This window comes from Bos indicus x Bos taurus, chromosome 21 (genome assembly GCF_003369695.1).
Source record: "Bos indicus x Bos taurus breed Angus x Brahman F1 hybrid chromosome 21, Bos_hybrid_MaternalHap_v2.0, whole genome shotgun sequence".
Classification (NCBI taxonomy): Eukaryota; Metazoa; Chordata; class Mammalia; order Artiodactyla; family Bovidae; genus Bos; species Bos indicus x Bos taurus.
In genome coordinates, this window is record NC_040096.1 from 22,339,291 (window position 1) to 22,365,780 (window position 26,490).

Sequence of the window (26,490 nt, forward strand, 5' to 3'; positions counted from 1 at the left end):
CATCTAGCCGTCAACTGGCACCTGGAGCCCCAGCTTTGGTTCCTGTGCCAGATTGCCTCCCCAGGAGGTATCATCTCCATCCAGAATCGACTAAGACACAGGAAGCTTTAGGCAGCAGCAGCTGTTACACCAAACCACTAGGCTGTGAGATCCCCACCGCTGGCTCCATTCCTTCACTTACTGAGAAAACGTACCGAGGGCGTGTGTATCCTCACTGTGCTGGGTGCTGGGGAGAGGCCGTGAACAAGCAGTTCTACTGCGCATCGTCATGCCGCTTTACTGGGGGAGAGATTCCCGTCTGTCTGGGAAGAGACAAGGTCTGCCCTGCCTGTAAGGGAGGGGGACCAGGAGGGTTTTCTCAGTGATCCCCTGGAATTTGGGTAGAAGATGGTGGCTCTCTTCAAGTCTCACCTCAAGAAAACAATTGATACTAAGCTTTTTAAACTTATTCTAAGTAAATTTCCTTCTTTATTCCTCCCTACCTGGTAGAGACACAAAATATCCTGGGAATAAAAAGCAAACAAGATTAGCTAGAATTGCAGAATCAATCAGGCAGGAACCAGGTTGGGAAAATGACCAAGGGTGGTTTTCTAGAAAGGTTGAGAGCCCCTGGCTTCCTGTCCTGCTTGCAGCTAGAGGGGGTCTGCAGAGGCAGAGAGGGGTCTGTGTGGCAGGTGTGTTGGGTGGAAGGACACAGCTTGTTCCCCTAAAAAACATTGAGAAGCCCCCACCCCCTGGGCAGATCCACCTCTGCCAGACGTGTGTCTGTAACAGACCGTCTCCCCTTCAAGGTACATATGTTTAGGGACCAAGTTTTTTTATTACCAGTTTGTTTCTAAGTTCATGAGGACAGCCGTGGGACAGTTAAAAGCCCACAAAAGGTTTATTTGCTTTGCTCTCAGTGTGGCCCCACAACGACCACCCTGTACCCTCTGGCCTCTGCTCACCTCTGAGAACCTTGAGCCTGCCTGGTGTGGCCTCCGTCAGCGTCCCGCCCTGAAACCAGCAAACTTCTCTGAACCTTGCCACTTCCTCGCCTCAGGGCTCAGCCTGGAGATGCACTTTCGGTTGTCCACCTGCCGCTCGCCTCCACCTCCCTGCAGAGCTCAGGACCTTGCTCTTCTGCGGTTTTCTCCCTCAATTTCTAGTCTGTCCCTCTCTACTGGCTCCTTCCTGCGACTTCCCTCTAGTGTTCCTAGAGCCTCAGACTCCCAAGTTCAGAACTCACGCCCCCACCTGCCTGCCTCGATCTCCTGTGACCAGCGTGCTGGTGACAGGTGAATTTCCTTTTCGTGAGTAGCACTGCCATCCACTAGGTCTCACCCAACCCGGAAACCTGGGAGTCACCCAAGACTTCTTCCTTCCAATCCCTTAGAGCCATTCGGGAACCAGGCCCTACAGAATTCTTAGCCATTTGGGAATACAAGCGCCCATGGAGTGTCGAGAGCTGGACTGACCTGGCTCTGGGCACACTTGTGCCACTAACCACACACCCTCACTCTTATTATTAGAGATTTTACAATTTGAGGCAGGTAATCATGAGACTTCCTCTTGTTTTCCATGGACTTCTACTTCCCTGTGAGTTGCATTTCTGGTTTGCAGTAACCCGTAATAGCTGAGAGTTGCACAGTCTATGGCAAGGTTACTCTGCACAGGCAGCATGCTTATCAGCTCTACATGCAGGACTGAATCCTGACAACCACCCTGTGAGGTAGTAAGTTATCCCCACTTTACAGATGAGGACCTGGAGACCCAGAGGAGAGAGGTTCAGTTTGTAACTTGCCCAGCTGCTGCTGCTAAGTCACTTCAGTCATGTCCGACTCTATGCAACCCCACCAGGCTCCCCCGTCCCTGGGATTCTCCAGGCAAGAACACTGGAGTGGGTTGCCATTTCCTTCTCCAATGCATGAAAGTGAAAAGTGAAAGTGAAGTCGCTCAGTCGTGTCTGACTCTTAGCGACCCCATGGACTGCAGCCCACCAGGCTCCTCCATCCATGGGATTTTCCAGGCAAGAATACTGGAGTGGGGTGCCATCACCTTCTCCGAACTTGCCCAGCACCTGTCGCTTAACCACTCTACTCCTGAAGTCAATTCACCCCACTGCATTTTTTTTTTAAAAAAAAGGTGTTTTTTTTTTGCCATGCCACATGGCAGGTGGGATCTTAGTTCCCCAACCTAGGATTGAACCAGAGCCCCTGCCTTGTAAGCACAGAGTCTTAACCACTGGACCACCAGAGAAGTCCCCCCCCCCCCTGCATTATTAAAGCCAAAAGAAATCCCAAAGGAGCAAATGGAAAGAACAAGGAAACATTAAAATCGGCATATTGGCTACTTGTTCCAGTCTTCTCCCCCAGTGTCAAGGTGATCCACTGCTATAACTGACCCTTTCTTGCCCATCACTGGGGGTCACCCTCCTCAACCCTTTATCCCTGATGGGAGGTCTGTCTCATAACCAGAGAGTTGGGCAGGGGCCCCGTGTGCTGGGCTTGGCCCCTCCCACAGTCACTCAAAGACAGACCTGGAGTTTTTTTCAAATGTAAGGCCATTATAACCTCCCTGTTGCCTGACCTTGTGAAGCTATTTCAAATCTCTGGATAGATATTAAAGTCTTTGCTTTCTCTCACCCTCTTGATAACATAGCACATGGCCATAGAGGAATTGGAAGTAGAATTGCATGGATGATGCTCAGATTTTGAGAGAAGATTTCAGAGCCTAGTGGGGAGCAGGGAGCCACAGCCTTTGGGCAACTAAGCCCACAAGCCACAACTAGAGGCCTGCATGTGCAGCTGCCGAAACAAGAAGCCCTTGTGCAGCAACTAGAGAGTGCTGCACAATACTGAGTGCCACCACGAAGACCCAGCACAGCCAAAATTAAATTAACTTTTAAGGTTATTTTTTAAAAAGAACAGGTAAAAGCAGAGATGCTCTGATGACTGAATGATGGGAACCAGAGCTCTCTCCTGGGCTGGGTCTTTGCCCCTCTTTGCTGGTCCCTGAGGCAGCTCTGTGGAACTTCTAGGCTGGGCTGGTTGGAAAGCTAGGTGTGTGTGCACCCTGAAAGTGCTGGGCTGAGTTTTCCACATTAGCCCTCTTGGAACTCTTGTTCCTAAGAACCAAGGGGCTAGAAGAAATCTCCATGATCCAGACTTGCAGCTGGATTTAGGACTCTACAGATAGAGCCCCTCTTGTCCTATACCCCACCACAGGCTGCCCCTCCTGGGGGGAAATAATATCTTCACCCACCTTCCACTGAATTTTAAGACCCAATTGGAGAAGGCAATGGCACCCCACTCCAGTACTCTTGCCTGGAAAATCCCATGGACGGAGGAGCCTGGTAGGCTGCGGTCCATGGGGTGGCTAAGAGTCAGACACGACTGAGCGACTTCACTTTCACTTTTCACTTTCATGCATTGGAGAAGGAAATGGCAACCCACTCCAGTGTTCTTGCCTGGAGAATCCCAGAGACGGGGGAGCCTGGTGCGCTGTCATCTCTGGGGTCACACAGAGTCAGACATGACTGGAGCGACTTAGCAGTAGCAACAGCATGTGTTAAATAGGGAGTGAGACCTACTACACAAAATTTGTTGTCAGAACCAAATTAGATAAAATATTCTGAGAGGGACTTCCCTCGTGGCTCAGTGGTTAAGACTTTATGCTTCCAGTGCGGAGGGCACCAGTTCAATCCCTGGTCAGGGAACTAAGATCCCACATGCCATGCGGAGCAGCCAGAAACAGCAAAGGTATAGTTTCCCCACCCTCTTCCTTGAGGGTGCACCTTTTTTCCTCCTGGGTTCTCCCAGCTGCTCTCTAGTACTTCCTTTCCAGTCATTTACTTTGAAAGCTACTCCATTTAGCACTTAATCTTACTGCTTTGGAGCTCCTTGGGTTGTTCACCATTCCACTTTATAAAGTGCACCCTCTGCCAGTTTGCACTCAAGAGGAGGAACTGTTTTTCTTGGCCCAAAGTATATGCTCCACAATGGACTGTTAAACGAATAAGCTCAATGATAGTCATCTTGAATCACCCAGGACTGTGCACTGGGGAAATGAGGACCATGGGGAGAGGGGGGCAAAGGGGAGGATAGTGGTGAAGCATTACTACAGTGGGCAGCCAGAAAAGCACTTTGTTTAAATGGCAAAACATCTGAATTGGGGTCTCAGCGCCACCCTGAGAACTGGGTCCAAGCTGCCAGGGTTTATTCACCTGTATAATAGGATTAAATAGGGATAAACACCCGCTTTCAGCTGTAAGGGAAATGCTTTGCCAAGGTCCCTCTGTTTCAGTAACGCCTCCAGGCGGAGTAAGGCAAGAAGCCGCCACCTCCCCAGATTCCCACGGGGGTGGGAGAAGCGACGCAGGGATGCAACCTCCCAACTTCCGTGGACTACAGCTGTGGCTCAGCAACCCCGAATCTCCTTGTAGGAAAGTCCCACCCGTCATCGATGATTCGCATCGGTAAACGGCGCCCAAGCCACTCCGAAAGATTATTGGTTAATGCTGCTGTCAGTCGGCAGACGCTGGCGGAGGCCTATGGGAAATGTAGTTCAGCCAGCCCGAGTCCGTCAGAAGCTTGCATTTCCGCTTCCGGCGTTTAGTCGCTGTCCGAATGTGGTATGTTGCGGTCCTTTCTCGGGGTGGGAGTGTCGTGTAGGGACTGTGTGTGGCCACAGAGAAGTTGCCGCGGAGTCAGGCCCCCGGTGGTGGTCACAGGGCCTCGGGGGACGGGAGCGGTTCTCACCTCAGGTCTGGGCTCTCCACACGGGCTGGGCGTGACCAGGCGAAGACCCGGGGTCCGACCGTTCGGTCCGGACCGCGGGGGAGGATGCGACCCTCATGTTGGCGGCGCCCTCCTTCTCGCTGTCCACCAGGCCCGGCGGGGACGACTGTAGTTCCGTAGCCGACGAGGCAGCTCCGTCCGCAGGGCCTGCGTTTACCCCATAGAGCTTCCAGAGAAAGTCGCCCGCGGAGCAGAGTAGCCTTCCGGTGAAAGTCCCGCTCTTGCGGGTCAGACACCCCGTCCGCCGTCCCCGGACTGCCCATCTCTGGCCAACTTTGTGTCCTCCGGCAAGGTCCTGGGGTCTCTGAGCCCGACTGGGAGCTTTGAGGGAGTGGAAACCTGAGTATCTCAGCTTTCCTTCCAACGGTAACATCCTTTGAGTCTGTGATCACATTATCCTTGCTCTCACACCTTGTAACCTTAATAACCAGGGTAGTTCTCCTTGTTTGGGAGAGTTATGATGCCGGAACTAAGGAATCCCCAGAGCGCCCCACCCCCCTCCAATCTGAGAACCCAGCCGGTGGGAAGGACAGCTGAGGGCTGGAACCATCGAACCTCCGAACCTCCGAAGCTTAGAGCGGGCTCCAGTCAGGCGCTGCTCTCCAAGGTGCTGCCACCTTGGGTGCCCGTCTGGCTCTCAGACCGCACGTACTTGGCAACACTTTGAAGACCAGTGGCTTGGGAGGGTGGGCAGTTTTTCGTTCCTATTTTCTCCATCCGCCCATCCTCATTCTTCAGTGTGGATAACTGGCATTTTCTTGGTGTAAAGTAAATTGGTATGCAAAACAGCTTCACATTCCCCTACTTTCCAGCCAGATCACCAGCCTTTGACCCCTCCTGTCAAACTTCTGGACCTGCCTCCCCAGAGGGGAAGCCAGTGACCGAGGGCCAGACTCCACAGGGCATCAGGACATGGCACAGGCAGGGTGTGGGTGTGGGGAGGAACAGGAAGACTGTTTTCATCACCTCAGTCTTACTGGGCTAACCTTGTGTGTTGAGGTCCTTTAATGGACCGGAACCTGGTGGTCCGGAGTCGACGATAAGAAAGTAAAGGAGAGAAAGAGGCTGATATTCCTTGGTTTACGCAGAAAGCCAGTAAAGCCTCTGGCACGGGGCTTGCTCTGTTCACGGAGGCCTCAGGCACCCTCTCAGTGGGGTGAAGGCGCAGAGCGCCTTCTCGAGAGGGTCTTAGAAGCCCCGGCAGGAAAGTGAACTCCGAGGGCCTCTGCACTCCAAAGAAATAGCCTGAGAGAGAAAGAAAGAGAAAGACCCGGGGACCAGAGCTCTGATGGAGCAAAGGTGTTTTATTCAACATTGTGTAGGTATTTATACTGTCTTACAAGATAGCTATTTTCAGCAGAGATAAAGTCACAACTTACAAGTTATCAAGAAAACGTGAGGTCATCCATATGAAAGAGAGAGTTGTAAATAACCACTTTTACCATATGGTTCATAAAAAGGAAGAGGGTACTTATCACTGTATAGAAAAACTAACGAAGGAAATGCCTGGATTCCTCAGTCCCGGGAGAGGCTTGTCTCTCCTCTTAATTCCTGAATATTCAGGAATTAATAAGGAACAGAGAATTCCTGACAGATCCAAAACAGCACACAGGAAGCCTCCTGTTAAATGCTTCCTGATACTTGTGGTTTTCACTTGAGTTCACTCTGTAATGTATGTCTCTGGCTCTAGAATTTCAAGTTCTACTTCAATTCCTATCTGAATGTGGCTTCTCAGGGAAGTGAAGGAAGAGGTTTGAAGTTCAGAGCACAGCTGCAGGGTTTCTCTCTGATCTGAACAATGGCTGTAGCTGTGGACAAACAAATCCACACTCAAGTACAAGAAGGACTTCAAATAATGAAGCTGGAAGAAGATTCCCACAGGGAGCAGGAAATTTTCCTTCTAGGGAATGTCCCTGGACCAGAGACCTCCTGCCAGTGCTTTTGGCATTTCTGCTATTGAGAAGCAGCAGGACTCTGAGAGTCCCTCATCCAACTCTGGAAGCTTGGCCATCGGTGATTGAGACCAGAGATAAACGAAAGAGCAGTTCCTAGAGTCACTAGTCCTAGAATCGTTCCTGGCTGTCCTTCCCCAGGAGATCCAGATCTGGGTTAGACAGAAGCATCCACAGAGTGGACAGGAGGCAGTGGCCCTGGTGGAAGATTTGCAAAGAGAACCTGGAAGACAGCAGCTGCAGGTGAGACATGGGAACTTAGTTCTGAGTAGTTAAAGTAGAGGAATGTGAGAGAGCCACCTTGGGTTGCCAGCAGTATATGGATGATGTGTAAACTTTTATCTTGGTATCAATGTGGAATTTGCTCAATACCTGGGACTGGTAGCTACAGCTTCCCTTCCATTTTCAGACTGACTCTTCTTTTTCCTTAAACATTTTTAAATTAATTAATTAACTTGGCTGTGCTGGGTCTTAGTTGCGGCATGCAGACTCTTAGTTGGGGCATGTAGGATCTAGTTCCCCAACCAAGGATCAAACCCCAGGCTTCCTGCATTGGGAGCATGGCGTCTTAGCACTGGACCACCGGGGAAGTCCCTTCCATTTTTCAGACTGACTCTTCAGAGAATGCACAATATTGGGTACTCTTGAGTGTTGGTCCCTGCCGTTAAATAAGAAAATTGCTTAAAATAGAGTGAGCACCTCTCTGATCCAGGAGGAGCATGCACAAGCTATTTTCCCTTTGGAGAATAGCTCTCATTCAGCAGGAGCCAGCCTGAAGCAAAGGGCTTCACTGGGCTTTAGTAACTTCATTGAACTTTTGGGTCCTGTTGCAAAATGGCTTTTTTGCTGCAGGCTGTTGTCTCTATGTTGTCAGTTTTGCCTAGAAGTGAGCAGAAGCAGCCCCAGGAGAGCTGGGTGGACAGACTGCAGTGGGCCTGGGTTCCAGATATTATCTCTCCTGTGTCTTCCACACCCACCCTCCTTACTGCCTCTGCAGTGATCTACATAAGACTGAGCTCCCCCTCTGCCTTTTTTTTTCTTTAGGATTAAAAAAAAAATTCGTTGATTTTTGTTTGCACTGGGTCTTCGTTGCTGTGTGCAGGCTTCCTTTTTTTTGCAGAGCATGGGCTCTGAGCACAGGGGCTCAGTAGTTGCGGCTCTTGGGCTCGGTAGTTTTGGCACATGTGCTTAGTTTCTATGTGGCGTATGGAATCCTCCCAGACCAGGGATCAAACCCGTGTCCCCTTCATTGACATGAATTCTTAACCACTAGACCATCAGGGAAGCCCTCCTGTCTCTTTGCTTCTTTATGTCTTAGGATGATTTTTAGTGCCTACAGAATTTTTACCTTCTCCAGTGCTTGAACAGGGATTCAGAGAAGGAATCCTCAAGATCAGTACTGGGTTCCCTAAACATCCATCTGAAGCAAGCATAGAATCCATGTATCTGTTCCAGGTCATGGTGATGATGTCACAGCCAGACCAGAAGACCAAATGAATCGTAGCCCCGAAGTAGAACTGGGAGCCTCCCACAAGAGTGAGCGGTAAGCAGCAGCAGTGGAGGGAGGGAGGGAGAAGGGACCCTTCTGGGTGGGTGTGAACCCCCACCCTGATTACAGTACGGGAAGTGGGATAAAAGGGTACAGCTGCTTTCCCTGGGAGGGTGTGGCATATAAACTGAAGCTGAGCACAGGAATCTGTGGGATCCTCAACAGGCACCTCCAAAGAGAAGAAGCACCTTGGTTGGCAGGTTTTATAAAACTCCACAGTAAAGCCTGTGACACTGTTCCTTACATGAGTGAGACATCATTGGTCCCAGTAGGTAAGGTGTGGTTACCAATTTTAGGCCTGGTTGGTAGGGAAGGCACAAGGTAGGGTTAAACTATTGTGGACTAATTCGCAAAACAGGTACATGTCCCCAGACCAATTCAGATGATTCCCATGTGCTGTCAAAACTGAAGAATAGGGACTTCCCTGGTGGTCCAGTGGCTAAGTCTCTGTGTTCCCAATGCAAGGAGCCCGTGTTCAATCCGTGGTCAGAGAACTAGATCCCACCAGCCGCAACTAAGAGTTAGCATGCTGCAACTATGATCTGGCATAGCCAAATAAATAAATAAAAATAAGTATTTAAAAATGTCATCAGCCTGCAAAATATTACCCAAATCTCCTTCCTTGTTTAAGGCAAGCCACAGCTGAGGTATGAAAGGCACTGTTTTCCTTGACACTAAGATTGATAGTTTGTCTTAAAAGTAATAGTCACTTCCTTCTTTCTGTATCTAGATCTTGCCCTCATGGTATTTCTTTAACATCTGGCGCTAGTGGTAAAGAAACTGCCCGCCAGTGCAGGAGACTTAAGAGACACAGGTTCGATCTCTGGGTCTGGAAGATCCCCTAGAGAAGGGCATGGCAACCCACTCCAGTATTCTTGCCTGGAGAATCCCATGGACAGAGAAGCCTGGTGGGCTACAGTCCATAAGGTTGAAAGAGAGTCAGACACAACTGAAGCAACTTAGCATGCACGGACACATATACATAACATAGTATCTACCACTTTAACCATTTGTAAGTGTACAATTCAGGAGCATTAAGTGCAACCATCACCACTATCCAACTCCAAAACTTTATCATCCCAGTCTGAAATTCTGCCCATTAAACAGTAACTCCCCATTCCCGCCTCCCCCCGCCCCACCCCCGGCGGTCACCATTCTATTTTCTGTGTCTACGAATTGGTCTGTTTTAGGCTCCCCATGTAAGTGGAATCTTGTATCTCTCCTTTTGTGTCTGGCTTAACTCATGGCATCCATTTTGCCCAAGTCTAAGAAGTGACACTGGGCAGAGAAAATCTGACCCACTTATTGACTGGTTACACCAAAATGAACCCAGGACAACAAATGAACCGTAAAGATGTGCTGCCCCAGGTGTGAGCATCGGATCACATGCCCCGGCTCTTCCTGCCTGGAGGAGGCCCTCACCCACTCATCCCACGGCACCTGAACCCTTGGGGGACTCCCTGCTCAACTCGGCACAGCACGTGGGACCACTGCGGATCAGCTGCAGCCCACGTTCCCAGTTGTATTTCCAACTTCCTTTGCTCCCCAGGCTGGGGCTGCAGCTTCTCCCACTTCTGTCTTTTCTGTGCTGTTCCCTCTGCCTGGGATACCCCACACTGCTGAGGCTCCTCTCCTGACGCCCGTGGTTGAACTGGATTGGGTCCTGTACAGAAGTACCGCTGGGCATGCGTGGAGGGCGGTGCTCCTCAGCCGGGTCCACAGATGTGCACCCTGAGCATCACCTGGGAGCTTAAATGAACTGCAAATTCTCAAGCCCACCCTCAAACTGGAGGTTCCTTTTTCTTTTTGGCTATGCTGGGTCTTCACTGCTGGATGAAGGCTACTCTCCAGTAGCGGTGTGCAGGCATCTCATTGCAGTGGCTTCTCTTGTTGCAGAGCGCAAACTCACTGCCCTGTGGCATGTGGAATCTTCCTGGACCAGGGATCGAACCAGTGTCATTAAAAGAAGGATTCTTAACCACTGGACCACCAGGGAAGCCCAAGTTGACTTTTTAATGTGGTGACTTGTCTGGGCAGAACTACATGCCCGAGTTCACCCCCTGTGTTTCCAGGTAGAGTAGGCCACTGAAGATTTTTCTGAGTGAGAAGTGGTGGGTAGAAGGGAAGCCGCAGCCATCCTGGCTCCACGCTCAGGAGATGGGGCAGGTGCAGCAGTGTGACTCACGCATGTGGCTGGTTAGCTACCTTCAGCGATGCCATCTTCCCAAGATCCTCCTTAAGCTTCTCCCAACCCTGGGCCAGGGGCGTGTTAGCTCAGTGCTAGACTGTACCCGCTTCTCCAGAAGGTGACCTGCATCAAGAACTGACAGGTTCCAGCTGGTCCTTACCCTCCCCATCTTGTCTGCCTACCGGGGTCCAGCCCCAGCAGGATCCAGGGATACCCTCAGGATGGACAGCGTCGGTGAGAGAGAAAGTAAAGGAGAGAAAAAGAGGCTGATATTCCTTGGTTTACAGAGAAAGCCAATAAAGCCCCTGACACAGGACTTGCTCTGTTCACGGAGGCCACAGGCGACCTCTCGATGGAGTGAAGACGCAGAGCGCCTTCTCTCTGGAGTGGAGACGCAGAGCGCCTCCTCGATTGGGTCTTAGAAGCCTGGGCAAAAAAAAGTGAACTCAGAGAGCCTCTGTGCTCCGAGGAATCAGCCCGAAAAAAGAGAAAGAGAGAGAGAAAGAATGACACGGGGAGTCCAAGCTCTGATGAAGCCGGGTCTGCAGCTTTATTTTCAAAGGGAGCTTTTATACCCCGAGTTACACATTTCCATAAGTGAAAGACACAAAGTCATGCAGAGTCAGCTCAACATTACATCTGTTTTACCTTTATTGAAACCAGGACATTTTCTGCATAGCTTTTCATAAACAAGGGTCTTATGTACAGCATCTTCTGGCCCTGTGGCCTGTTAACATTTTGTAACTCTTTCTTGATAAAGGTTGGTCAACCAGAAAACCTGCTTTCCCTTTATCTTCCCAATCTGCAGTCCTCCTCAGGAAACACAGCTACATTCTTATGGAGCAGAGGTGCAGTGGGTTACAACAAAGAAAGAACTTACTAACTCAAGGGTCTTATATTGCTAATGCCAAGGCTACTGCTTGTTTTCTTGCATACCAACTATACTAGCTAATGCACTCCCAGGCGCACCATTGGGTAAAGGACAAGGAAACTCAGTAGCAAACATTGGCTCAACAATATAGTATTATTCTAATAAAGCTTTTTTTTATCGCTCGAAGTTTATGCTTGGGGTGTTGTGAACAATCATGTGTGTCAGTTGCAAGAGGATGGATAAACCTGTCAAGCAAGCTAAAATAGTAACAGAGGGGTTAAAGTAAAAATGCTCCTTTCAAGCCCAGGAGACTTATTAACTAGAGCCCTAAGTTGATTTTCTTCAGAGAAAGGTGGTTGGGGATAGCCCCCTGTTAATGTCAGAAGAGTTGGTGAAAGGCATAATATAATAAACAGTAGACAGATTTTGTTTTCAGGGTAGATGCTCGAGCAGGTCCAGGGAATCCCTCGAGTCCTGATCCGCCTTTGCCTGTCAGGTCTTCTCCGCATGACCTTTGTCATGAGTGGGATCTCCCGTGGTGGCCCCCGGCATCTGCCCTGTGGGCCCCAGGCTCCAGCAGCGGATAAATGGAAAGACAGCAACCTTACAGAGACTGTGGGCCCAGCTCCCACAAGTACTGGTCTGCTTCTCTGACTACACCCCGGCTAACACTCCTGAGTGCCAGAGGGCTAAGTCGCTCAGTCGTGTCTAATTCTTTGTGACCCCATGGAGTGTAGCCCAACAGGCTCCTCTGTCCATGGGATTCTCCAGGCAAGAATACTGGAGCGGGTTGCCATGCCCTCCTCTGGGGGAGTTTCCCGACCCAGGGATCGAACCCATGTCTCCTGCATTGCCAGGCAGGTTCTTTACCACTAGCACCACCTGGGAAGCCTGGCTAACACTCCTACTGATCAGAAACTCTGGGAACAGAGCCCAGCAGTCTGTGTCTTAACCAGGTGATTCTGATGCATGTTAAGATTTGAAAATCACTGATGGAGGGGAAAGCCTTTTTACAATTACTGAGAACCTAACTTTCTATACACACACACAAGTAAAGTTTTGCATCAAGGAAAGGTTAGGATCAATATACCTGAATGTCCCAGAAATTCAACTACTGAGTAAAACTTTGAGAAAACAGTACATTCTTTTGTGGAGAACTTTCCTCAAGGGTTTTTTCATCAATTCAGAAAAACCAGGTCCTCAACTTTCGAGTGTAAGTCACAAATGCAGCAGCCCTCTCTGGGTGCGTAATCCTGGCTGCCCAGTTCTTGATTTTACCACATACATCCACAATTCGATGGACATGAGTATGAGTAGTTCCGGGAATTGGTGATGGACAGGGAAGCCTGGTGTGCTGCAGTCCATAGGGTCACAAAGAGTCGGACATAGCTGAGTGACTGAACTGAACATACATGCAGGGGTCTGATGACCGCATTAGGTGAAAGAATGGCATTTATATTGAAATACAAAGTCTTATGTTATTTTGTTCCCTTGTAATATTTTTTTTTAATCTTCTTTTAAATTGCTATTTCCTTCATTGCTACTGGGGTTGACATTTTTTATGTTTATTTGCCACTATTCCCCGATGGCTCAGACAGTAAAGAATCTGCCTGCAATGCAGGCAACCCAGGTTAAATCCCTGCGTCAGGGAAGATGCTCTGGAGGAGGGAATGGCACTCCACTCCAGTATTCTTGTCTCAAGAATCCTATGGGCAGAGGAGCCTGGAGGCTACAGTCCATGGGGTCACAGAGAGACAGACACAACTGAGCAGCTAATACAACACCACAATACATTTTAGTTCTGTAGAAGAATTCACAAAACCTGTTCTTCAGATTCTCTATATTGTGAACACGGACAGGGTAAAACACTGCCATTCTGCACTCGGGAGAAATGGGGCTTCCAGAGCTAAGAGCGGTTACCAAATATTTATTGTGCCATGCATCCTAGCAGTTATTTTATTTTTTCTAGCAGTTATTTTAAAATATGTTACTTCTAACTTTCCCAACAGCCCTGCCAGGTAGTTATTACCAGCCTCATTTTACAAATAAAGAACCTGGGGTGGGCTGACAGGCTGGTTAACTTGCTCTCAGCCACTGAGCTGGTAGCAGGGCTGTCTGTGGTCGCCTGAATCCGTCTCCTTGCTCCGCAGCAGCTTCCCAGGGCCTGGGCTGAAAGACACTGGTGTCAGCGAGAGGCACAGGGGTCCACCCAGTCCCACACATGCAGAGAGGCATCACTGGCTGCCGATAACACAGTCCTTGGTTTGTAGGGGTGCCAGGTGTGGGTGGTGACCAGCGGGGCAGGGTCCATCCCACTGTCGTCTAGGAAGATGTGACCTCTGTGAGTGAAGAGAGGTTCTACTTGGCGCCCCACTCCAGCCCAAGACGTGACGTCATAGACCTGGACTGTCCCATCGAACCCTGAGGAAAAACAAGAGAAGAGTGTTGACGCTATCTCTGAAACTGTTTTTATAATTTGCTCTGTGGAACCAAACAGGCTGGAGGGTGAGGAATCTGACACTAATGAGGTACTTAAAGACCAACCGAAGGGCTCGTGACACGCGACTTCAGCCATGTCAACAGGCTGATGGCGTCACAGAGCACATGCTCATGAGCATGTGTGGTCTGTCCATCGTGTGCCAGGCCCGAGGCTAACTCTGAATTCTCTCTCTTTTACCCCTCACGACTATATGAAGTAGGTAGTATTTTGTTTTTTTAAGTTTATATATTTATTTGTAGCATGTGGGATCCAGTTCCCTGACCAGGGATCGAACACAGGCCCCCTACATTGGGAGCAAGGAATTTTAGCCACTGGACCACCAGGGAAGTTCCCATGAAATAGGTGCTATTATTTTCCCCAAGAAACTGAGGGTAAAGAGACTTTTCAAACCTTTTCTGCTAACCCCCAATTCTAAACCCTCCACATGTGGGTCCCTCCCAGCAGATGGCCTTGTCTCCTACCTGATGGGGGAAACAGAGACACCTAGAGAGAGAGAAATACCCCAGAGACGCCTACAGAGAATTACCCCAGCCTGGCTCATGTCTCCTGCTCTTTCTGGAGCCGATTGTTATCAATGAGCCTCTCCCGCTCTCTCAACTACTGTCAGCCTCTCCCTGCTCAGAGGATTCTTCCGTGGGCTTTAAGATACCTCATTGCACACCCTCATTCAGCTAGATGCTGCCAGAACAGACCCAAGAGTCTGCTGACCTTGCTGGCTTGCTGTAATTCTAAAAGTGAGTAGCCTGAGAGGCACCCGAGATCCTGTCACCTCTCCCTGGTTCAGCCCATGGCTGTTCTGGTGCTGTACCACCTGCGGGCTTCTGGACCAACCTCAGAACCGAATTCCTGCTGGAAAAGGAAAGGCCCACTACCCACGTATGAAGTTTGGTAGCCAGGATGAGGAAGGGCCATCCCTCACGAACCTGGAGAACTAGGAGCTTTTCTGTGACAACTGTACCTTCTGGGGCCACATTTATTATGGGGCTGTGGGCTCCCTCCCAAGCACCTGAGAATCCCCTGGGAGAGAGACGAAGAGACAAAGTCCTCTCAGCAGTACCTGAAATGGCCAAGCAGTTGTCCAGGCCAGGGGCCCAAGTCACTCGCAGCAGCTCTGGCTCAGGGCTGGGCATGGACACAGGGCACTGGACTGAGCTCACGGGCTGGCAGAGATCCCGGGGGTCGAGAAGACAGAGCTGCCCGTCTGAGCCAAGGCGGGCAATGCTGGGCCCAGGGCCCCGGCCGCCAGCTTCTGCACACCACTGCCTTCCAGTGGACCCAGGGCCGGGGCTGAGGTTCTCTGACGGGGCCCACCTCTGGCGGGTGTCAACCAGCCCCAGGCGGCCTGAGGAGCAGCAGAAGGCGAAGGTGTCCGTGTCCAGGACCTGCAGGCTACTTAGCACATCGTCGTCACTGACACCTGGAGAACGGGGCTTGTGAGAAAAGCTGCTGCAATCAGATGGGGCTGGTGGGTGCGGCTGACGGGTAAGTTCCCCACCAGCCGCAGGCAGAGCGAGCCATGTCTCTGGTGCCCCTCATCTCGCAGATGCACCCAGCTGGCTGGGTGCTGCTCTGAGGACCACCTCCCCACACCCAGAACAGGAGCCCCTGTGGCCAGGCCTTGTCTCTCCTTCACCTCGCTTCCCCAGTAGTGGGCACACAGGGCTGAATCTGGATTCCAGTGTGGCTGAGCAGGGCTGGGGGGCAGAGGAGCTGGAAAGGCCTGTGGTACCTGAGGTGTACATGGTCTTCTGTGAGTGCAGATCCACCACCTTCAGGCTGCTGAGCCTCGTGCCGTGGAGGACGCCGGGTGCCACCGATGGGAAAATGGCCACCCTGGGCCAAAGAGGCTCCTCGCGCTCGTGTACGTCAATGGTGCTAACAGCTCTGATGACATCTGGCGGGAAGTGGGAGAGGCTCAAGTCCAGAATGTTAAGGCAGGTCTGCAACATTACATGGTAAGGGCCAGGCAGAAGGTCGGGGGAGAAAAGGAGCTCACTGTTGGCGAGGGAAGATGTGGAGACGCAATAACTGCGTGCTGTGTTTCCATTTCTGGAACTGTCAGGAGCACTGCCATTTCTCTGTGATTTGTCTTACAAACTATTTGTAAACTGGAGATAATGAATGACAACAGCCACATCCAAATCCGCCAAGCAGTTCTGGCTTTTTATAGTTTTGTGGAGAACAAATAAAGGAAGAGAAAAGAACACACCGGCACTGTCGTTTATAACAGGAAGAGTTCATGAAGTAACATGATTTCTTCAAAGACATGTCCCGTGACCTCACGCTGTTTACTGAAGCCTAACAGGTGAACGTTACAACACAGATGTCTTCAAATGTAAACAGGGCAAGAAAGTCCACGTCTTTTTTACACTGAACATCGACACACTTGACCTCGGGCTAAATCAGACTTTAGCTTTGTTCGCCTCAGCCTGCTTGGACAGCAGGCAGGTTCCCATCCTCTGCCATCTCCATGTATAACAGTTCAGAACAAGCAGTGTGCTGTACACGCTATTGTTACTTAAAGGGAGACACCCATTTTCCATTTTCTATTTTCTTGCTCCTAGAGAGGGCTCACTGTTTGGTTTCCAGGTTCTCTGAAGAAAATGGAGATCTGTATTTTTACACTCTAGATGAAGAAGGGATGGATGAGAGAAAAAACACCACCACGGATGATCAAGCGAGCACGTGACAGCTGTTGCCTTGTGACAGTTGTCACACACACACACACACAGACGGGTCACAGAGGGCATGGCCGGGCCCACACACACACACACACACACACACACACACACACACGGGTCACAGAGGGCGTGGCTGGGCCTGGCTGCCTGCAGAGGCCCCAAGCCCTGTTCCCTAAGCCACAGGCTCTCGGTGCCTTGGTACAGACCTGCGGAACATAACTGCGCTGCCCCAGGGACTGCGGGGGGGTGGGTGGAGGTGGGGGGGGCTCGAAGCAGACACCACAGCTGAGCCTCAGGCCCAGCATGTCTCTAGGGGCGCCAGTGAGGCCGAGATTCAAACAGCCCAGCCCGCCTGACGATCCAGGGCCTCACTTAGATGGCTCCCTCTTCCCCTTCCACAGACTCCAGGGACCCTGGCAGGGATCCCCCAGGACCTCCTCAGGGCCAGGCGTTCTCAGGTGGGATCTGTCCTGACGGCAGGGAAGGAGGCAGCTGAAGGAAAGCCATCAAAGGCCGATTTCAAAGATGCAATGGAAGACAAAAGCTTTGGAGCTGCTGACTGGACAGTCACTCCACAGTTAGCAACAGGAAAGAAATGCAGGTTCCTCCTCCTTCTCCCCTCTCTCAGGGGAAAAATACCCCCTCTATGAAAGCACACCACCCTCACCAAATCAACTGAAAGGAAAAATTACTATGAAGTCAAAGCAAAAGATGCTGTGAGGCACCTCTAAGAACTGGGCAATAAAAGAAAGTGGGGACTTCCCTGGGAGTCCAGTGGTTAAGACTTTGCCTTCTAATGCAGGGGATGTGGGTTCAATCCCTGGGCAGGGAACTAAGAGCTCACTTGCTGCAGGACAACTAAACCCATGCACCGAAATACTGAGCCCAGGCACTGCAACACAGATCCCGCATGCCACAACTAAGACCCAATGCAGCCAAAATAAATAAATAAATATTATTTGAAAAGAAGAAAGCAAGAAGGTTGTGTCTGAAGATTAAACCAGTAGGCCAGGTCACAGCAGCTGTAAGCAACCTCCTTCAGGAGTCAGAATGGCTCCAGACCTGAGATACTGAGCAAATATATTACCGGGGTGAAAGGAAAGTGGTGGCCATGAGAGGGCGCTGTTGAGCCACCAAGGCACAGAAATCAGGGCAGCCTCTGGGGGGAGGGGTGGGAAGAGCCACTCAGACTGAAGGTTCTAACTTCAGTGGAGGCCTCGGGAGACAGGTGGCTGACACTGTTAGACATGTCTTCATCTAAAGACATCCTCAGCAGATTCCTCAGCCCCAGAGCTGAGAGAAGCCACAGACCCTACCTCCAGAGGCCTGGACAGCACCTAGGCCTGGGGAGCCACGCCTTCACAAGGAAGGTCTATACTCTCTGCCTGGGAGAACTTGGGCTTCCCTGGTGGCTCAGACAGTAACACGTCTGCCTACAATGTGGGAGACCTGGGTTTGATCCCTGGGTCAGGAAGATCCCTTGGAGAAGGAAATGGCAACCCTCTCCAGTATTCTTGCCTGGAAAATCCCATGAATGGGGGGAGTGCAAAGTCAGACATGATTGAGCGAGTTCACTTTCACAGACAGCTTATAGCCATGCCATTTGGAAGCCTCTGAGCTGGTTCTTCTTGCTATGCTTATGTTTACCACACAGCCTGAGATTAGGTTAGGTCTTCTATAGGAAAAGAATAAGGATCTGGAATACTTCACCTTTGGGGATACTTGTTTTTTCATTATAAACTAGTAAAAGGGCATTCTGGTTTATACAGCGGTTCTCCAAGTCTGGTCACTACATCCAGCCCTACCAACAGATTAGATTTGCTCTGGGTGTGCCACAAAATCAGGTTTCTGAGACACCAAAGCTGTGGGTCAAAACCTGGACCTTGGAAAACACACTTTTAGGTATCTACAAAAACAGCTGGCCAGACTTGCCCAGATATGGAATATTCTGCACTAATATCCAGGGGAAGATAATTATCTGATTTCCTACTGGCATATGAGAGTGTCAGGGCATGTCTCCTTGGGCCAAGCTCCCCGGGGCCTGGGGCTGCAGGTTCTCTGTGGCACCCGGTACCCTAGGCAGTGTCAGGACAGGAGGCAGCTCCAAAGGTGCCCCCCACCCCAGTTTTAAACCACCGCTGCCCCACACTGCCTAGTTTTACAGAAACATAAAAAACAACTATCAGTTACTGGTGTAAGGACAGACACAGTGATCACGGGAACAGAATGGAGGGTCCAGAAATAAATCCTTACATTCACGGTCGACTGATTTTCAACAAACGCACCAAAGCAGATCAGTGGAGAAAGGTCAGGCTTCTTGACCCATAGTGCTGGGAAAACCTGACATTCACAGGCAGAGAGATGAGCTTAAACTCTTCAGTCATACCACACACCAAAGTTAACTCTAAGAGATTTAAATGTTGGAGCTAAAGCAATAAAACTTTTTGGGAAAAAAACATGGGGGAAATCTATGGGTAAGATAGTTATGATACTAGAAGCACCACCCTTAAGAGAAATAATAAAATGGACCTCATTAAAATTTAAAATTTTATGCTTCAGAGGACCCTATTAAGAAAATGAAAGACAAGGAGAAAATATTAGCAAAACATACATCTGATAAACAACTTGTAGCCAGAATGTACAAAGAACTCTCATAACTCAAAAAAGACAAAATATCCAACCAAAAAAAATGGGCAGGTTTCCCTGGTGGCTCAGTGGTAAAGAATCCACCTGCCAATGCGGGAAATATGGCTTTGATCCCTGGGTCAGAGAGATCCCCTGGAGAAGGAAATGGCAGCCCCCTCCAGTATTCTTGCCTGGAGAATCCCATGGACAGAGGAGCCTGGTGGGCTACCGTCCGTTGGGTCACAAAGGGTCAGTCACGACTGAGCCACTAAACAACAATTAATAGTTGCCACCAGGCATGATTATAAGCAGACTCTGAAATCAGACTAGAATTAAGTCTTGGTTCTGTTACCATCTTTGTGACGGTAGCTCACTTGGAACAAGTGAGCCTCTCTGGACAGTTTGTTCTCAGACTCATGAGAATTTAATGAGTTCACACATGGAAAGTGATCAGTACAGTGACTGGAATATAATATATACTCACTAATATTACTGTTACATCTTACAGATTGTTGATTAATCTGAACAAGTATCTATTAAAATGCACAATGGAATGAGAATATCAAAGGGCCTGTGACAGCATATTACCTCAGCCTGCTGGCAGGGAGTGGATAACAAAACACCCTCATTGAGATCTGAATAGGTATTTTACCATAGAAGATACATGAATGGCTAGTAAGCACATTAAAAAGACACTCAACACTACTAGTTATCAAGAAACTGCAGACAAAGCCACGTGATATATAATTTCACATCCATTACGATGGCTTTAATAAAAAAAGACAAATAATAGCAAATGTTGGTGCAGGACATGGAGAAACAGGAACCCTCATACACTGCTGGTGGGAATGTACATGATGAAGCCATTCTGGAAGAGTTTGGGAGTTCCCTGAAAAACCCAACATAAATTCACCACATGATCCAGCAATTTCATTCCTAATATCTATCCAAGACATAGGAAAACGTGGTCCACACACTTGTACATGAATGATCTTAAAAGCATTATTCCTAATAGCCAGAAATCAGATCCAGCAACTGGTGAACAGATAGACAAATGTGGTACATCCATACGAAGGAACAGTGTTCAGCCTTAAAAAGGAACAGACTGCTGATACATGTTACGACACTGTATGACATGGCAGACCACAAAAGGACTATGATTATGCTCAGTGAGAGAAGCCACAAGAGACCACATGCTGTATGAGTCCACCGATACGAAACATGCAGAAAAGGCAAATCTGTCACAGAGACAGATAGCAGGGTGTGGGCAAGGGGATTACTAGTAACTGGCATGACAGATCTTACTGAGGACATAAAAATGTTCTAAAACCGACTTATAGTGGTAGTTGCACAACTTGTTAAATTTACTATTAAAAAAATTTCACTGAATTGTATACTTAAAATGGGTGAATTTCAATAACATTATGAAAAAATAATTGTAATTATAAATAAGTATATTCAGACACCTGGAAGCTACAGCATCAGATAACTGACAAGGAAGAAACAACAAAGGAAAGCCCACAGGGTCAGTGACCTCAAAACCCAAATGAGGACCAGAACTGCCTTCCTGCAGCAGTGGAGCTGGGGGAGGAGCAAACAGCCGGTTTCTGGGAAGCACCCAAGAGAGGCAGTGTGGGAACCGCAGGCAGAGACCACAGGAGCCAAGGGGCAGTTCCCAGGGAGGCTGCCTGTGCCTCTGGGCCCGAGTCCACGCTGGCCCACAATGCTCCCACCCAAGGAGGGATGGAAGGGGCTGGTGCCTGCCTGACGGGAACCGCAAACCCGCCGCAGGAGCGGATGCGCCAAGGGAGCCCCTCCACTCCCAGAGGAACAGTGCAAATGCTTCCCGCGCCTTTCTGTCTGCCGTAGGTCGGCGCGGCCTCTTGCTCACTGTTTCCTTTCCCTGAGAGCAGCATGGCTGGAGAGAGAGGCGACCTCCCTGCCCTCATGGAGCCCCTTCCCGTGGGAGAGGCCCGCCGCTCACCAGGCGCCCTGCCTCTGACTGGGTTGGCGAGCTCCATTCCTGAAGCAAGCTACAGGAAGCTCCATGAGCGGCTTGTGTGCACTGCTCTGGCTGCTAATTCATCTCTGCTGTGTTAAAGCAGATACTGCATTTTAAAAATAAATTTTGGGGGCCACAAGGCATGCAGGATCTTAGCTCCTTGACCAGGGATCGAACCTGTGTCCCCTGTGGTGGAAGCACGGAATCTTAGATCACCAGGGAAGTGCCTATAGATTCTCCATTTAATTCCCAGTCGGCTCTGAGTCTACTTCTTAACCGGCTCAGATTAGGGATAGGGGGTGTGGGAGAAACAGGCTTTCCTACAACCTCATCCCCCACCAATTCAGTCACTCACCACTGTCCTCTGCGAGCTGCCACACCTGCAGGTAACTCCCGGGAGGGCCACTGGTCACCAACAACCTATTTAGGATGGACAGGGAACCTCAGTGCAGACAGTGGGGAGCTCACCCACATACCCCCCAGCCTCTCCCTCTCCAGCGCACTCAGCGTGGGATCCCACACTCCCCAGATTGGGAGAGCTTACAGCAAGGAGGGTCATCAAGACCAGTCACCCTCATTTAGCAGATGAGGGGTAGGCTTGATCCCCTCCAGCGACAGCCGTGGGACTGAGCCCTGGCTGCCGCTTGGCATGATGTGTCCAAGAGGACCCAGCAGGAAGCCCGAACACCGAACCCTCACCCACGGGCTTTCGGCCTCTGCCAACCGAGCTGTGAGCCCCAACCACCCACCATCGGCTCTCTGAGAAACTAACAGCATCCCTTCTGCTTTATGCCCTGGAGCAACACTACTGATCTGTGGGTTACAGTAGTCAGATGGTTTGTGAGGGACCAAGACCCCACTGAGCGCTAGTGTCTCTGTATTCCAGATCTGTGTGTGCGCACAGCCTGTCCATGTGCCCCTGTGCTGAGGGCGGAGGGGGAGGGGTGGTGATAAAGAGGCAGGATCACCCTGCCATTTGCAGCCACTCTATCTGGAACGGAAGACCTAGGTTACAGACAGAGCTGACCTTACCTGGTGTCTGGCACGTGCTTCAGATCACAGACAGACCTATCTGAAAATCCTCCATGCTGTACCTTGAAATCTCTTTCAGGGAATAAGCCCTAAAATACAAAGAGGTGGCCGATCAGAGAGGGCTGCTCTCCAAAGGAGTGTTTCAGAGGAGCTCCAGGTGAGGAGCCATATCCCAGCCTGGCAGGAAACCCTGGAAGCCGCTCAGGTGGTAACGATGCTTCTTGAGGAGGGCCTCTGGCCACTGTTACTTGTATAATAAATGTTGGTCTCAACTGCCTACAGAGATGGCTTTCTTTCCTGCACACCCAAGGCCTTTCTTCTAACCTTTCTCCATAGTGAAAGCATTATATTCCAAGCCTGCTTAGGGGAGTCACAGAGGTTTAACAGCGTATCAGAGAAATAACTGGAATGTATCAGCAGACAAACACAGCCCCGTTCCTCCTGACACCTCCCACCAGAAGTTAGATGGGTTCCTCCAGCAGTAAAAATACAACTGTCAATCATCCAGTATTCACTGTGCCAGCCACCTTATTTAGAGCTTTATCACGTTGAATTCTTAGAACCACCCTGTGACGTGGACACTATAATTATCCCTATTCTAAAATGACAGAGCTAGGGTACAGGGAGCTTAAGCAATGTTTCTAAGGTCACACAAGGGTTATGTTACACATTTGAACCCAAGTCTGTCTAACCAAAGTCCATGCTCTTAGCTGCTGGACTACTATCTCCATGTGAGGAACCAGAAGCAGGGGAAAAGGAGGTGGCCACAAGAGAAAAGAGGAGGGACTTGCCTGGTGGTCCAGTGGTTAAGAATCTGACTTGAAATGCAGGGGACATGGGTTCAATCCCCGGTCAGGGAACTAAGATCCCACATGCTACAAGATTTCCACGTAAGGCAACAAAGATCCCAAGTGCCACAACTAAGACCCAACGTGGCCAAATAAACAAATATTTTTTTAAAAAAGAGAGAAAAGAGGAAAATTCAGGGGTGAGGTGAGAGGTAAATCAGGTCTCTTATCAAGGCTTGATTTTGGTGTGGTCCTGGCTCCTGAGGGGTGGAGATGAGGGAGAACAAGAGCACTAGGAAGAAATTTACTCGAGGGCAGCAAAAGCTGAACTGATCTAGCTGATGAGTCTGAATGATTTCATAGTGACATTAGGCAACCATCAACTTTTTTCATCACACATTCTTTTCTCCTGGCTTCTGGATCGCTGGCCGTTTCTGAGATGCCTTCTACTTTGAACACTATTCATTCTCAGTATTCCTTGTGGGTCCATCTTCCTCCATCCATTCTTCAAATGCCCTCCCTGAGGTTCTGTCTTTAACCATCATCTCTTCTAACTCTATACACTACACATTCATCTGAGATGATCTTAATTATTCTAAGGTTTTAACCACCCTCCATACTCTAATAGCTCCCTAAATCTGTTTCTTTTTTTTCACATCTACAGGATCTTAGTTACCCCCACGAGGGTTTGAACCCAGGCCCCCTGCAATGGAAGCACAGAGTTGTAACTGGACCACCAGGGAATTCCCCCTAAATCTATTTTTGATAAAGTATAATTGACTTCTTGCTCTAGGAGCCCTCTGTAAATCACAGGACTTTCTGTAGCACTTACCTCTCTGCATATCTGTCTGTCTTTATTAGACTATAGGGCAGGCCCAGTGCTTACAGTTTCTCTCTCTCTTGCTAAGTCACTTCAGTCATGTCCGACTCTGTGCAACCCCATAGACGGCAGCCCACCAGGCTCCCCCGTCCCTGGGATTCTCCAGGCAAGAACACTGGAGTGGGTTGCCATTTCCTTCTCCAATGCATGAAAGTGAAAAGTGAAAGGGAAGTCGCTCAGTCGTGTCTGACTCTTCTCGACCCCATGGACTGCAGCCTACCAGGCTCCTCCGTCCGTGGGATTTTCCAGGCAAGAGTACTGGAGTGGGATGCCATCGCCTTATCTCTCTCTAGTACCCGGGAAAATATTTAGTAGACAATAGGAGCTCCATAAAGGTTTAATAAATGAGTAGAAGCAGACACATACATTCAGCACATATATTTCAAGTTACCTGGTTTTCTTTTACAGAAAGTCTGAGAGGCAGTATGAGATGAAGAATCTCATTTTTTTTCAGGCTGTCATAGCCAGCAACCAGGATTCCTGGAAAAAGAAGCAGAATATGCTGGGACAAACTGCTAGAAAGATTGCGAACCATGGCTGGGTCTAGACACTCTGCCATATCTCCCAAAGCAAAACTAAACCCCTTTGCCACTGGTATGCAGCCTCGTATTGGGGTATTGGAAGAGAGCTAGATAGAAATATAATGCTGATAGAACAAGAAATTGCTGCAAGTGACCAAGAGGCCCTCAAGCTCTCAGAAATGGTTGGGTCCCTCTATGCTGAGCTCCTTGAGTCCCAGCTTCAGGAGTGGGATTCCATCTCCTTCAGGGTCATGAAGGGCATCTCACCTTTGTCACCAATCCATTCAAGCACTCGAGTGGCTCCCGAGAGGTCGAATGCATGGAAATCTTGGTACCTGAATGACAGAGACACGATGTCACATATTGATGCATGGCACTTTTACGACTGTTCAAGATGAGATGTTAGCATGGTTCGGTGGTTGGGGGCCCAAGTTTTGGAATCAAGGAGAACTGGGATCAAACCTTGTTACATATTTTACCCTCTGTGTGACTGGAACCAGGCCAGTCACAATTTCCCTGAGCATCGTCCTCATGCGTAAAATGGAACTCCCAGAGTACCCTGAATTCACAAGGTTGGTGTGCGGAATCGAGACAATCTTTAAGGTTTAACTCAGAGGCTGGTGCAAAATAAATGGTCGCGTGCTTCCCTGGTGGCTCAGGTGGTAAAGAATCTGACTACAATGCAGGAGACCTGGGTTGGATCCCTGGGTTGGGAAGATCCCCTAGAGAAGGAAATGGCAACCCACTCCAGTATTCTTGCCTGGATAAGCCCATGGACAGAGGAGCTGGCCGGCTACAGTCCATGGGGTCGTACAGAGTTGGACACAACTGAGCAACTAACACTATATAACAAAAACTATGCTATTATTATCCCCACAAGCACGGCTCCAACCACTACTTCACACAATTTGCACACACAGAAAGGTGCCATTTCCCAGAAGCGGGAGCCGAGGCCCAGACGAAGTCCTCCGTATAGGTCCCGCCCCACACCAGGATTCCCCGCATGCTCCACCCCGAGCCCGTCGGCCCCCAGGCCAGTTCCCTGGCCCAGATTCCACGTCCCAAGCCCACACGATTTACAAGCGCAAGGACTCCACCAGCCAGTCCTCCGCGGGCTCCATGGCAACAGTAGCTTCCGGTATCCTATTTCCGCCTCTGAGTTTTCCTGGGCAGGCGCGGCCTTCTCGCGAGGAGTGGGCGCGGCCCGCTTTGACCGGGGGGCGGGCCCAGAGATGCCCTAACGCAGGCGCAGACCTGCCGTTCCTTTGCCAGGCTCGGTCTGGGGTTCTCCGGATAAACTCTCTTGGAAAAATGACGTAAAGTCAGGGATTCCCAGGATGTCAGTTCCAGACGGGGCCTGAGGGAGCAAATACACGCTGGTTTTATGAACGCGTATTTGCAGATCAGAGGAAAAGGCCCGATAAAATACGCCCTGTTAAATTCGAATATTATGTAAAACAGCGAGTAGTTTTTTAAGTATGTCCATGCAAGGACTTCTTGGCCGTGCAGTGGTTGACTTCGTGCTCCCAATGCAGGGGCAAGGGTTTGATCCCTGGTCTGGGATCTAAGATCCCGCGTGCCATAGTGTAGCCAAAAAAAAAAAAGTTATGTCCACGCAATATTTAGGATATCTTTTTATACAAAAATATTATTCATTGTTTATCTGAGATTCAACTATAACAGAGTGTCCTGTATGTTTATTTGCTAACAGTCAGTCCCACGAGGCCAGAGAAGAGAGTAAGGGGACACTGGGGTCTGGATCCCAGCTCAGCTCTCTCCTTTGTAAGCGCTGGGCACTCCCCTCAAACCTTGGCGAGTAGATAAAATCAGGTAAGCAAAGCCTTCCCGTGTCGTGTAGGCAGTTCCCTTTTACAGGTGGGAAACAGGAGAGACTTGCCTCTGCCAGTAGGTGGCAGCGGCGAGAGGAGAAAAGCGGCTGGCAGAGTACCTGGCATCCCAGCAGGCACTGAGTGAGTACCTGTTGCGAATGAGTGGATGAGCAGACGCCCAGAATCAGTTCCAGGCTGGTGCCACGGAGTGTTCTGGGCTCTTTGCGGCCAGCCCCATCTCAGTGAACACTGGATCTTCCAGTCTCCTTTCCCTCCCATCCCCTCCAGCACAGG

The 26,490-nt window shown here is 49.8% G+C and overlaps 1 protein-coding gene and 1 long non-coding RNA gene across 6 annotated transcripts; one reads left to right on the forward strand and one right to left on the reverse strand.

Annotated features, from left to right (window-relative positions):
* Positions 1 to 3,796: 3,796 nt before the first annotated feature.
* On the forward strand, positions 3,797 to 17,088 carry LOC113879358. Of its 5 annotated transcripts, none has more exons than XR_003507298.1 (4): positions 3,797 to 4,612; positions 6,469 to 6,973; positions 8,186 to 8,273; positions 14,280 to 14,901. It is a non-coding gene; the product is annotated as an uncharacterized LOC113879358 (long non-coding RNA). The 5 variants fall into 5 exon arrangements; XR_003507294.1 differs by lacking the exon at positions 14,280 to 14,901 and adding an exon at positions 9,470 to 11,681; XR_003507296.1 differs by lacking the exon at positions 14,280 to 14,901 and adding an exon at positions 10,176 to 10,215.
* WDR73 (WD repeat domain 73) lies at positions 10,994 to 25,887 on the reverse strand. The gene is made up of 8 exons (XM_027520618.1): positions 25,448 to 25,887; positions 24,635 to 24,702; positions 24,238 to 24,326; positions 22,179 to 22,267; positions 21,502 to 21,566; positions 15,568 to 15,732; positions 14,896 to 15,255; positions 10,994 to 13,759 (listed from the first exon to the last, which is right to left on the reverse strand). The coding sequence occupies exons 1-8, from the start codon at positions 25,486 to 25,488 to the stop codon at positions 13,524 to 13,526; spliced, it is 1,113 nt and encodes a 370-aa protein (XP_027376419.1). The 5' UTR covers positions 25,489 to 25,887; the 3' UTR covers positions 10,994 to 13,523.
* Between the last annotated feature and the right edge of the window lie 603 nt (positions 25,888 to 26,490).

Coding starts and splice junctions, on each gene's coding strand:
- WDR73 (XM_027520618.1), bottom strand. CDS start 25,488: ATGGAGCCCGCGGAGGACTGGCTGGTGGAGTCCTTGCGCTT. Junction 24,327..24,634: donor TGAATGGATTGGTGACAAAG/GTGAGATGCCCT, acceptor TTCTTTTTCCAG/GAATCCTGGTTGCTGGCTAT. Junction 15,733..21,501: donor GCAGCTCGCAGAGGACAGTG/GTGAGTGACTGA, acceptor ACTTCCCGCCAG/ATGTCATCAGAGCTGTTAGC.